Below are 13507 nucleotides of genomic sequence, written 5' to 3'. Positions count from 1 at the left end.
CTTGATAGTCATTGGTCTTTTAAATAACTATTCAGAATTGTAAATAGAATTTTTTGTCCTTTAAAAACTTTTGGAATTTATTTACACGCCCCCCAAAGGACAGACTTGGGGGAGATTGCTGAGGATGCCCTTGCACACACATGTGATTCATTGTGATACAAGACAAGTGCAGCATACATCTCCCTGTTGTACTCTTTACAACAATGGGGTATGCTCCGTGTACTTCCTTTCCACCCCTTCCCCTGGCTAGAGTGTGAATACGGTGGTGAGGTTTGGAGTTGCCACCTTAGAATATGACATGGATGCTATGGGTTGGGTGACTAAACCCCTCAATAGAAAGAGCCTAAGTTCTACATACCATGGAACTACTATATCAGCCTTGGGTCCTTGGTGCTAAGGCTGTTATAATATGTGTGAGAGAGAAATGAACTCCCTCCTGGTTAAGCCATTACTATAGTATTTAGTTTTTTGTTTTGTTTTATTAGTAGCTGAGCTTGTATCCTAACTAATAAATTTGGCAAACTTGGCTGTATAAAATAAAATAACTTACACATAGCAAAAAGCACAAAGGATAAAGCAACAGAGGAAAAAGGTATTCACAGCACATATTTCAAAAAGGTTAATTTTGGAGTGCCTGGGTGGCTCGGTTGGGCATCCAACTCTTGATTTTGGCTGAGGTCATGATCCTAGGGTCCTGGGATGGAGCCCCCACATCAGGCTCTGCATTGAACATGGAGCCTGCTTGGGATTCTCTCTCCCTCTCCTTCTGTCCCTTTCCCCCTGCTCCTGTGCACGTGCACTTCTCTCTAAATAAAAAAGTAAAAGATTAAAAAAAATGACTTTTTTTCTTTTGAGAGAGAGCAAGCACATGCACGTGAGCAGGGGATGGAGGGAGGAAGGGAGGGAGGGAGGGAGGGAGAGAGAGAGAGAGAAAGAGAGAAAGAGAAAGAGAAAATCTTAAGCATGTTCCATGCGGGGACTCTATCCCACAACCCTGGGATCATGACATGAACTGAAATCAAGAATCGGACATTCAACCAACTGAGCCACCCAGGTGTCCCAAAAGGTCAATTTTTATAAAGAAATAAAAAAAAAAATAAGAAAAAAAGATGCTCTTGTAATAATAATAAGAAAAAGAAATGAAAAAAATTGTACTAAGGTACCCTTGTCATCAAGCAGATTGGCAAAAGCCTAAAAGATTGATAAAAAGCCTCAATGGTAGAATTCCTCGTGCTCCCCTATGGTTTACCCCTCCCCCACTCTTCCTCAGCTGCACCATCGTGTAGTCCTTGCTAGGCCATGTCAGCCTCTGCACTAACATTCTGGATCCTCCCTGCCCTTTGCTGGGAAGGGAAGGCTGGTCCCTTAGGAAGTCAGCTGGCTGTCAGCCCCTTCCTTTACTCAGATGTGCTCTTCTCATTGACACTTACCTTGCCCACCCATTTCCAGTGGTATCACCCCAATTTTCCTTACCCTGTACTAATTTCTCTCCCCAGAGCACTGATTTATAATTTACCAATTTATTATTTTTATTGTTTATTATCTGTGTTGTCCCACCAGAATATAAACTCCATGAGTGAAAGGGCCTTTTCCTTGTTGTTGAGGTTCTCTGAAGTATCCTAAGCACCTAGAATAAGCCCTTATCCTAAAATTGTGAAACATTTGTTTGTTAAATATAACAAACTGTAGTAGTAAGGCTGTGCGGAAGTAAGTAGGCAAATAAGTTGCTGAGCACCTGTGGAAGACAATTTGACATTTATCGTACCCTTTGACCCAGCAGTTGTATTTCTGGTTACTAGGTTCAGTCAATACTATATGCACAAGGTTACCTAAAGCACTTTTTATTAACATGTTTTTAAATAATTGCAAATGATTAAAAACAACAGAAATGACTGTCACTAGGGGTTGGCCAAGGCAAATATGGCACATCTGTAAGAAAGCCGGCTTCTCATGAAGAGATCTCTAAGAGTTACCACAAAGGAAAGAACACTATAGAGTATGCTATCTCTCCATAAGAAGAAAGACCACGGAGAGAATGAGAATATATGTCTATTCTTCTGTGCATACACATAAAGAAATTCTGTAAGAATATCTAACAAGTGTGGTAGAAAAATGTGCGAGCATGGTAGACGGAAAAAGGTTGGGAAAACCTGAGTTTCACTGATGACTTCTTTCTATTTTGTTTTATCAAGCAGGGAAAATATTTTCAGTTCAAAACATCCGAAGATAAAACTTAGGATGGTAGGTGCAGTAGGTCTAAGGAACATTACAACATTTAAATACACTGATAAATATCTTTAGCTTATTGGGGAGACAAAAATAATTTTTAGAAGCTTTTTTTTTCAAGTTTGTTTATTTATTTTGAGAGAGAAAGAGAGAGAGAGAGAGAGTGAGGAAAGGGCAGAGAGAGAGGAAGAGAGAGAATCCTAAGCACAGGACCCGATATGGGGCTCGAGCTCACAAACTATGTGATCATGACCTGAGCTGAAGTCGAGTTGGATGCTCAACCGACTGATCCAGCCACCCAGGCACCCTGGAGTTTTATAAAAAGTAACTTAAAAAATGATTCCAATAGTCAAATAGTGGTATTTTTATGTATGTGTTTTATGCTATTTCATTGTTCTTCATGGTTCTAAAAGAAACATGGGTACTATACTTTGTGCTGTATATGGTTTAATTTTGTTGTTGTTGTCATAGATAATCATCTGATTTTGTTACCTTTTCTTTTCAGTCCTGATGATATTGGGACCTGCTGGTATATACTTCTCTCTGGTTCCGTGTTCATTAAGGAATCCATGTTTCTTCCAAGAAGCAGGTATTGTATAGACATTCTGTAATGGATTTTCCATGAAGCTTAAAATCTCTTTGTCGAATTGAGTTCCTTTGCAGAATTCTGTTGTTTCCTCTTCTGACAGAAAGCGAGAGACTACCTTGGGGCATTGATCTTTAAGAAAGGATTACTTTATGTTTAAACACTGTTACAATCTCTTTAACCAAGGGAAAGAACAAAAGACATGTTGATCACATGTCCATTTGTTATAGGAACACATCGGGCTAGTTTAGGGCACATTTGTTCATTGGGAATAAAATCTGTCTCCATTAAAAGGCACTCTCATAAACATCTAAAGAGAAGCAAAGAAAGTTCATTGAGACCTCATGGAACTAGAAATAGAAAGCCAGGGACTGTCGTTGACTTTTCTGCTTCTTGGGACCATATGGTCTCTCATTCTTGCATTTGTCTGTGGACTGGCTCCCCGCTCTCTAAGGCTATTGATGTTTTTCTCCCTGTGATTTTAGCTTACAGGTGCTGACTATTGACTTGTGAGCTTATGTCCCTAATGTTTCCGTCATTTGACTGTAGTGCCTGTGTCTTTTCTTTGGATTCTTCAGGCTACAGTCTGATTGGGCGGGCTTGGGGCAGATATGCACCTCGTTCCAATCAGCTATGGCCAAGGAGGGTTAGGGCTCATCTGTTACACACATATGTTCAGTTCCCTGACTGAAGGTGTCAGCCACTAAGTTTTACTAGTTATTTTTTACCCCAATTGTTTATTTTTCACAGTTGTATATTTTTATTTTGACTAAAATTTAAAACATTTTAACAGATTAAATATCTTTATTTAAATTTACTAAATAAATATTTAAATGGGCAAAATTTATTAAAGCATAGTGACTGCTCCCCACCACCCCCCCTTCTATAACTTCACTCTCTCATGAAAATATTTAACTGTATTCTTTTTTTTTTTAATTTTTTTTTAACGTTTATTTATTTTTGAGACAGAGAGAGACAGAGCATGAACGGGGGAGGGGCAGAGAGAGAGGGAGACACAGAACCGGAAGCAGGCTCCAGGCTCTGAGCCATCAGCCCAGAGCCCGACGCGGGGCTCGAACTCACGGACCGCGAGATCGTGACCTGAGCTGAAGTCGGACGCTTAACCGACTGAGCCACCCAGGCGCCCCTATTTAACTGTATTCTTGATGAGTAATTCTGAATGGGTCAGGGACAAATTAAGAATCTTATTTTAAAAACATGAACAAACATTTATAAAATGTCAGAGTCAGATAGGGAGAGGCAATTTATACATGCCTGGGTGTGGTAATAGAAGGCACTGGGATGGCCTTTGGAGGTAGGGACTTGGGTAGTGAGAGAGTGCCAGAGGCGCATTGCATCTAGTGAAAAACAATCTCTGGTGCAATTCCCATGCCTCTTTGCCCTCTGCTTCTCCGAGATAAGACCGGCAGGCATTATTCTCTTTGGAAAATAGCCCCATGAGGGAGAGAGGCTGGCTCTATTGCTTGCCTATTTGTGGTTGTTCTTATAGTAGCGATAGTTATAGTAATGGAATTAGCACTGGTAGTGGTAGTAGCAGTAATAAAGTGATGATGGAAAAATAGCTAAGGCTTTGACAGTGCTTTCTATTTACCAGCTCACCATTTTGAAAATTTGTGTGTGTGTGTGTGTGTGTGTGTGTGTGTGTGTGTGTGTGATCGTTTAGTATTGCAACTACCCTTTGAGGTAAGTATAATTTTCATCTGCATTTCGAGACTGAGGAAATTGGCAGTACAGTATGGTGGGTGGTTGTGCCTCCTGGAATTCTGCCTGGGATGCTGGGAGTGAGCCGATGAACCAGCTCCTATAGTTCTAGGAATTCTGTTTCCCAGAGGAATGGAGAATTGATTAACGTTCTTCTCCTTCAAATACAGGACCTACTTACTTTTTGGTCTCTTTTTGGGGGCTCTAACTCTGTTTCTGAACTTGGATGAAGGTATAGTCAAACAATATTTAAGCGTTGGTATATTTTTAAATTATGTATAATTTTAATATAAAAAAGTAATAATAAGTAGTGTGTAAATTAGCAAAGGTAAAGAGATGGAAAAAATCACTTATAATCTCTCATTCAAAGTAATAATTCTGTAATACTGTATAGTGTTTTCCTATCTAGTCTTACATGTATGTGTTTCACGTACTGAAGAGCATGCTTAATAAACAATGTAATATCTTGTTTATTTCAATTAAAGAATATGTGTACATATAAGTGTTGCCTTGTAATATTAAAAGCTCTTTAAAAAGTTTGCTCTTTATGTATCTTGATGCCTGTTTAATTGTTCAGTTATTTGAACTTTCCACAGTTTAGTTAATAATTATAAAGGTACATTTTTGATGGCTTTTCATTATAAATATTGCTTTAATGACTGTGATTTGAAATTTATGTATCTTAAAGGAGGACAGAGGTTAGTGACTTCATTATTCTATTAATGCAAGGTCTGTTATACGAAACAAATCTATAGACTGAAACTCTAGAACAGTGAAGGAGCCTGTGATGGTCTTTTTTCAGTACCAGCCATCATTAACTAGTCAAGTAACAGCTTGTTCTAACTTCTGGAAAGGGAACCTAATGTTCAGAAAACTGCTGTTCTGGAAGAAAGAGGACTTGTAGTTCAGACCTATTTTATGAACACATTGGACTCTATGCCTAATTATTTTAAAAGATGACATAAGTTACTCCTTCTCTGGCTGGATGTCAAATGCTTGCAAGCCAGTACTTTAATGGGATGAAGGAAGGAATGGTGTTTCAGTCTGAATGACAAGCTAGTACTATATATAGGCTATGTCTTCACGTTGCACCTGTGACATTTGCTCTAAGTTGTTTGTTTCTTTTGGTGATGTTGCCTTAGGAATAGTGTTCATACTGTTTTAATAGGAAGGAGTTTCTACTGGTGCTGTGCTAAAGGTTGACACTAGTGATGCATATATATTTATTTCTCCACAAAATATTGAGGTTTGATTAAAGAATAGTATGGTTGAGGTGTTAGTAACAATCTGGTTTTATAAAACTAGTTCACAGATGATTCTCCACATTTATCATATTTTTATCATGTTAGTCTGGAAATTGTTTATTGGTATATATAATAAGTAACCTGATCACTCATTTTGACAGCTAAATCACCCTGAACAGTTAGTTTTGAATCAAAATACTTTGAAGAATATTTTTATGTTTTTACCTAATTCTCATGAAATTGCTTTGACACCTGATTATCATTAAGTGAGAAGGATGATATATATTGCAAAAAATCTGCCATTTGGCTTCTAGGTTTCATTTGCTGTATTGAATTCCTTGATTGACATTGAGGTCAGCACTTTATGGTTTTTAAAAAAAAAATTTTTTTTTGTTTTCTTTTTAGATAAATGCTCTTTGGGTTGCATACCTTTATGTTGTTGAAACATGAATCATTTTCCCTGTTAAGAGTTATGACATTCACGGAGTCTATTAATTCCTTTGAGACCATCAGTGACAGCTTACTCACTTTTTTCTGTTCTAAGCAATTTAAGTGAAATGAATGTTTTTGTGAGTTTTATTGTAAATCTATTAGAAATATATCAAGGTTTGAAATGCTGGTATTTGTACAAATGGCAGTAATGTCATTTATAATGTTATTACATATAATGTTGCCCTAATACAGGGTGAAACTCTTATGTGGAGTAAAAATTTGTAGTCCTGAAGCAATGTACGATTTATAGTAATGGTTTTTCTCAGTCTTATTTAAAAATAAATTCAGTTTCTTTGATCAGAAAGGTGGTGAACAAAGGTAATTTAGCAATGCAACAAAGGTTATTGTCATTCTCACTTAGGAAAACGTCAGAGGAGACATTTGTCATAGATGAAGATAGAAACAGTGTAAATTGGATGTGTTTTTCCAGTCCTTTCAGCAGAGTAGCGGTAGTCACTGAGTTGTGCATGTTGTGTACCGCACAACTCAGCGATGTGCTGTTTTAACCACAGTAGTAGACCGTGAAAAGCAGAGAGTGGTGAAATATTTTGAGGAAGGAGTTTTTACCCCCTAACTTTTTCAAAGGCATCATTTGCAACAACAGTGGAGCTGGAAAGCAAGAGATGAAAACTGTCTCATCTAAAGTTGCAGGTTTAGAAGTGTTTTTCTTGTACTTTTGTTTATTCTACATAATGGGCAGGAAGATAATAATGTTCATTGTCCTAATGTGTTCTAAATCAGTGTTATTTATGGAACTTTAATAGAAATTGTTGTATACTTAAAATTTTCCCACTTTTAAAATTGTCCCATCCTACGAATGCTGAACCTATTTTGTAGTAAATTCACAATTTAGTAACTTGGATTAACATGTTATTTTAATATGTTAATCCAGGCTGCTGGGTTAAGCCAGGCTTATGGCTTCTTTGGAAGGCTGAGAATTTTAGATATAGAAGATAGGCTTAGACTGTGCGTCTAAACTTTCACTTGCTATTTGTATTGTTTGTTAGAGAAGAAGACAGTACCTATGTTGTATATTAACTCATAGAGTTGGAATCTTTTCCTAGTAATTTATCAGTCATTTTACATTTATTTGCAAAAAACAGAATGCTAGATGTTTAAACATTACTGTCATACAGACTCTTTCTTTGAGTTTATGTTGATCATAATCCTGGGGGGGGGGAGATCACTTTATTTAAAATGTTGAACCTGATTTTCTCAATAGAATCAATTTTATCATAGAAGCCCCAAGGAAGGGCCTTTTAGTAGAAATGACCATGTATCCCACCACATTCAAACATAAATAATATTTTTATTGCTCTGGTAGCTAAAAACTTTCTATATTTTTTATATGCCATGCAATTAGTAAACAAATGTCTTCATATCAGTGTGGCTGGGACTGTGAGTTTGAAGGAAAAAATAAGCCCGGGGTGGCCATACCCTAAACACTTCAAAGATGCCAAGAAATGGGTTGTAATCAAAGATGGGAGCCAGAGGACCTGGGGACAAAAACCTGTCTATACAGAGGGCTGGAGGCTTCTAGTGCACGGATGCTAGGGTCCAGCTACCAGGTGGCCAGGCAGCGGACTTAGTGGGACAAGTAATCTGTACACTGTAAGTGTCGTGAGAAGTTATGTCTGCAACTGGCAAAGCACTGTCCGTGGAAACTGCTGAACACTGAAATGCCATAAAAATTTAGGATTAGTTCATAGGCCTTTTTCATATTTATGGGTCATTCTGTCTCATTCTAAAGTAAGTTTGGTAGAGTTTAAATTTTGAGGCATATTTCCATGTCATTTCAAATAGTAGTTGAAACTTGCATTAAGTCCTGCTGTGTGGTCTCTGTAGTAAGTTCTGGAGTATGCAGAGGAAACAAAATGGTCTACTCCCTGCTGTCACATAATTTAGTATCTGGTTGGGGAGATGAGGCAGTCATATATGAGGCATGAAAAAATCGCATAGGTGTCGTTAAATAATACAGTGTAAATTGATGTAGCAAAGACCACACACAATGCAAAAGACCTTCCAAGATTAGTGGTGTTTTAATGTATGTGGTAATGAGGAGTAGCTCTTAAGTGCATTCTAAGTTAGGTTTATGATTTGGATTGTTGGACAGTGGTTGGAAAGGAAGTCTGGACATACTAAAGAGCATGAGTGATGGCACAGAAATAAGATTGAAGGTGGGGCAGTTCATACATAAGCGATAGCTTGAGTGGAGTCACAAGAATAGGATCATTTATCCAGAACAGACATGCACTTTAGGGAGTGAACTAGTTGCAAAAGCATTGGTGATGGTGGCATTAATGAGAAGTCTAGTTTACAAAGCTGTGGCAGTTGGCTGGAAAGGCTAGGGTTGTTGGTAAGTTAGGTGTCAAGGAACGTTGGCAAGAGGTTAGGAGAAATGCACACATCATTTATTTGTATCATGTTGGCTGTGTCCATTTACAAGCAGTACTTCTCTTTCATTGATACCAAATATATCCACAATTTAAAAATTAAAATTGTGGTATGGTACTCTCAAACTCACATTTTAAATTAGAGCTGGCAGCTATAATGAGGATAAGTGGGGAAACAAGACATTTAACTAATCAGTTCTGAGAGGCTGAAATACTATTCTCATTATGATTCACATGACAAACAATGAGCTACTTGAGTTTAAAAATCACAGACCTACTTTCTGCTTGCCAGTGCTAGATGGTAAGTTAATTGATTGCTCTGAAACTTGCTAGTTGTTTTTTTTTTTTTTTCCCCCCAGTAATGGAAGAAGGTGAAACAGTGGAAGAGTGATTCTGTGTTTATGTGGTAGGGACTGAAAACACAACTAACTATTCCTTATTTCATGTGAAGAGGTCATATAGGATTAGAAAATCGTATTCTTGAAAGAGTACAAATGTGTTATAAGTCATATGATGCCTTATTGGAGATGGAATATGGCTTTAAAAAATAACTCACTGATGGGGTGCCTGGATGGCTCAGTTGGTTAAGTGCCTGACTTTTGATTTTAGCCCAGGTCATGATCCTCAGGGTCATGAGATCAAGCCCTACATAGAGCTTGCTTAAGATTCTCTCTCTCTCTTCCCCTCTATCCCTCCCTGGGAATTCTCTCTCTCTCTCTCTCTCTCTCTCTCTCTGTCTCTCTAAAAAAAAAAAAAAAAAAAAAAGAAGAAAAAAAAAGAAAAAAAACTCGCTGATAAATGTTATGAAAGGGTAACTTTATTAGACATTAAGTGTATCCAGATGGCATGAAAGTAAGGTGAGGATCAGAGCTCTGGAGATTGTACATTACAGGTAAGATTTACCTTCAGTTATTAGCCAAATCACAACAATGGTGGTATAGATTAAGCATGGAAGAGAAATTGTGGTTAGTGAAGAAGGAAGGGGGGGAAAAAGGTATAAGTCATCTCAAAACTGCTCTCATTGGGTTTTTAAGGTAATGTATTGGTCTAACATACCTACCTTTCCATCATGGGGAGATATTGGTAACTTATAATAGGAATAAATGACATGATACATAAGTTTTTTAGAAGTTTTTTTTACAACCAGCATTACTAAAAGTTGTTTATTTCTTTAAAAGAAGAAATTGATCCTCCTTCCCTCCCTTCTTTCTTTCCTTTCTCCCAAGATAAGCCACAAGATTTTGTTTAATTCATATTTGGAATAATATAAAGTCAGTGGATGATTGAAGAATTAGTAAGGGCTAATAAGTTATAAGAACCACTTATCTCAGACACTGTTGAGACAGTGTCTCAACAACTCGTTGCCACATTATTTTGCAGAAGCAAGTGATTGGGGCCTGTGGTTGGCCAGTTAATGAAGGTAGTTGGTTAGGCATAGAATCATGGGAAGATACTTCTGTTTTAACTTAAGAATGTTCAATTTGATCTATACATATAATATATATGTGTGTGTATTTATATATATTTGCATATATAATTGGATTAAAATACACATATATATACATAAATGTGAGTGTGTGTGTGTGAGAATCACTCTTACTGGACTCGACTGTTTCCTTCCAGTCTTCCACAGTTATTTTGCCTACACCTAATCCAGCAGCAATGCTTAAAAACTGACATACTTTTACTGATGTTTCAAAAGCATTCTGCTTCATAGATTAAATAATTATTAAGTCAAACAGATTGTTATCAAGAGTAAATAAGTGTATTTTTCTTTAAAAATGTTCGTCTGTTGGGGCGCCTGGGTGGCTCAGTCGGTTGAGCGTCCGACTTCGGCTCAGGTCATGATCTTGCGGTCTGTGGGTTCGAGCCCCGCGTCGGGCTCTGTGCTGACAGCTCAGAGCCTGGAGCCTGTTTCAGATTCTATGTCTTTCTCTTCCTCTGACCCTCCCCTGTTCATGCTCTCTCTCTCTCTCTGTCTCAAAAATAAATAAATGTTAAAAAAAAAAAATTAAAAAAAAATGTTCATCTGTTAAAATTAATCACTACAAGAGATGGTGTCTTATCAACTTCATATCTGAGGAGAATTACTTACCAAAAGTGATGAGCGTAGTGACTAGAACTGATTTCCAGCACCAAAAAGTACCCTGGGCTATTAGTTACACCCCTTTAAGGGAGTCCTCCACTTGATGCTTAATCAGTATTAATGAGTCGATCGAGCCCTGTCCTAAATTGCTCACCTGCAGTTATATGTGCGTATTCTCCTATCTTATTCATTCTGCTGATATCATTGAGTTGCCTCTGTGGGCCTGCCTAGAATATGGTGTGGAAACGCAGAGATCCTACCTGTGTGTCCCCAAAGCCAAGTGGTAAAAAGTGTTTTGAGAAGGAAGTGTGGGGTCCGTTTGTCTAGTGCTGCAAGGAGATTCAGTAAGGTGAGACCAGAGACATGACCTTGGGATTTGGCAGCTAGGGGGTCGTAGGTGACCTGAGCGAAGCATTCGCAGTGAAGTTGTGGAGCTGATTGGGGGAAACTGGGAAGGTAAGAACTGGTGAAGGGGCATTTTCATTGTGAAGAGGAGCAGGGAAATGGGCCGGTGGCTGGGAGTCGTTTGTGAACTAAAGAGCAGTTTGTTTCTGTAAAATTGAGAAAATGCTAGTGTGTGTTTGTACGTTACTACAGATGATCCAGCAGAGAGGGGTAAATGGATGGTACTGGAAAGAGAGAGGTAATTGCAGAAATGGGTGAGACCCACAAGATGGGGAGGTGTTAGCTTTGGAACGAGTAAAAGAGCTTCACCTTCTTTGCAGGCTTATGACAAAAGCTGCATAGGTCGCTGGGTAGATTTGGGAGTTCAATGGTAGGTATTGAGGAATTTTGACAAAAGAGGGAAAGAAGTTTACACAAAGGGAGTGTTGAGTGCCCATTTGATATTCGTGGACATAGATGGTAAGTGTGTGTGTGTGTGTGTGTGTGTGTGTGTGTGTGTGTGTGTGTGTTTCTGAGCAACTTTTGGCTGTTTAGGGGCAGGCATGGAGAAGGTGTTGCTGAAGTTTGTGCTTTACCAGTGCATACAGTAAAGGGAGAGATAGGAGCAGGAATTAAGGGTGGATCTGGAATAGCCATACCTTATGTGGGTTTGTTCCAGGTCCCTTGAGCTCTAGAAACCATATATGTAAAGCAACAAACACCTACAAGTCTACTTGACTTCCTGCTTTTTCTGTCTCTAATGGCTTTAATAAAAAGCTTGTCACCTGCTCTAGAAATTTCTGTGAGTCTCAGTTTTGATCTCTCTTTTCTCCCTCTGACAATTGTGGGTTTTCTTTTTAGGAAACACTTCAGAGTTAGAAATGGCAGTATCCATCAAATCAACTGCCTCTATCACTGCTTCCAGTGCCTGTGTTCAGATGTCACCTGCTCTATTAAAGTAGCTCCCTGAAGGCCATCAATACTTCTTCCACAGTGTCCCCAAATCATTGTTTGAAGCATAGGACTTTTCTTCTTGATCTTTTGAATAATTAGCTTAAATGACTGGCAGCTGCCAAACAGATAAAATCCAGACTTTTTAGTGATACATACAGGGCAGCTCAAAATGTCTCCAACCTAAATTATTCCCTGTATACCCTCTCCAGACACCCAAGCTGATTGTTGTGGTCCAAGCATATCTTTGTCAGGTTGTTCTTGCTGTCTGGGATATCCACCTTGCTGTTGCTGCCTTCACTCCCATTGTTCCTCATCTGCCAGTGAAAACAACATGTTTAATTCTCTGGGAATCCTACCCTTGTTTTCCTGTCAGGATTAATTGTTCCCTATCCATACTAAACTAAGATTTTTGAAGGGTGTGGCTGTATTTTTCATCTTTGCTTCCCCTAGCATATCTAACACTTATCAGCCATTTCATAAATACTTGTTGAATCGTATTGGTTTAGGATTTTGTGTGTGTGTGTGTGTGTGTGTGTGTGTGTGTGTGTATGTATACATATATATGTTTAAATTTATTTTTGGGGAGAGAGTGCAAGTAGGGGAGGGGCAGAGAGAGGAGGATAGAGGATCCAAAGCAGGCTTTGGGCTGACAGGCTGACAGCAGTGAACCTGATGCAGGGCTTGAACTCATGAACTACAAGATCATGACCTGAGCCGAAGTCGGATGCTCAACTAAACTGAGCCATCCAGGTGCCCCCAGGATTATATTTTTAACTTGCCCTTAAAAATCACTTTAAAAAAGTTTAATGATATTTCACTAACATATTACCTTAAAAAACTTATTTTAACGTTTATTTTTGAGAGGGAGAGAGACAAGTGTGAATGGGGGAGGGGCAGAGAGAGAGGGAGACACAGAATCCAAAGCAGGCTCCAGGCTCTGCACTGTCAGCCCAGAGCCCGACATGGGGCTCAAGCAGTGAGGTCATGACCTCAGCTGAAGTCAGATACTTAACCCACCAAGCCACCCAGGTGCCCCAACATATTCCCTTTTAGAAATAACTTTTCAATAACCTCCGATTTATTGAAATTTTGGCTAGGAAAAGAATGAGGCTGTACCATAATGGAAGGAAGGAGTCTGGGGGGACGCTCATGAGAACTTGGTACTGGCCAGTTTGTGCAGGAGTGCAGAAGGGGCAAAAAGGTAAAAATGGTATCTTGTTGGACATCATTTTGCTTACTGCATTAGGTACAGTTAGTTTTGGTTGTATAAAACAATTGCGTAAACACAGCAGGACCTACTTTTTTTGTCACATAAAAGAACCCTAAAGGTAGATGGTCCCTGATGGTCTGGTGGCTCCTCAGTGTGAAAAGGTTACAGGCTTTCATCCTTCTTTCCAAAACCTGTGTGTGCACATAGCTT

The 13507-nt window shown here is 38.7% G+C and overlaps 1 protein-coding gene across 9 annotated transcripts in view; it reads left to right on the top strand.

Moving 5' to 3' along the window:
- RAPGEF2 (Rap guanine nucleotide exchange factor 2) overlaps window positions 1-13507 on the top strand; it is a 249805-nt gene that overhangs the window by 98152 nt on the left and 138146 nt on the right. For all 9 annotated transcript variants that reach the window (XM_058721011.1, XM_058721007.1, XM_058721006.1 and 6 more), the window contains exon 4: window positions 2732-2815. In XM_058721011.1, coding sequence (XP_058576994.1) covers window positions 2732-2815 — 84 coding nt within the window. The remainder of the gene's footprint in view (window positions 1-2731; window positions 2816-13507) is intronic.

Source organism: Neofelis nebulosa, chromosome 3 (genome assembly GCF_028018385.1).
Source record: "Neofelis nebulosa isolate mNeoNeb1 chromosome 3, mNeoNeb1.pri, whole genome shotgun sequence".
Lineage (NCBI taxonomy): Eukaryota > Metazoa > Chordata > Mammalia > Carnivora > Felidae > Neofelis > Neofelis nebulosa.
This window is presented reverse-complemented; position numbering and strand designations above follow the sequence as displayed.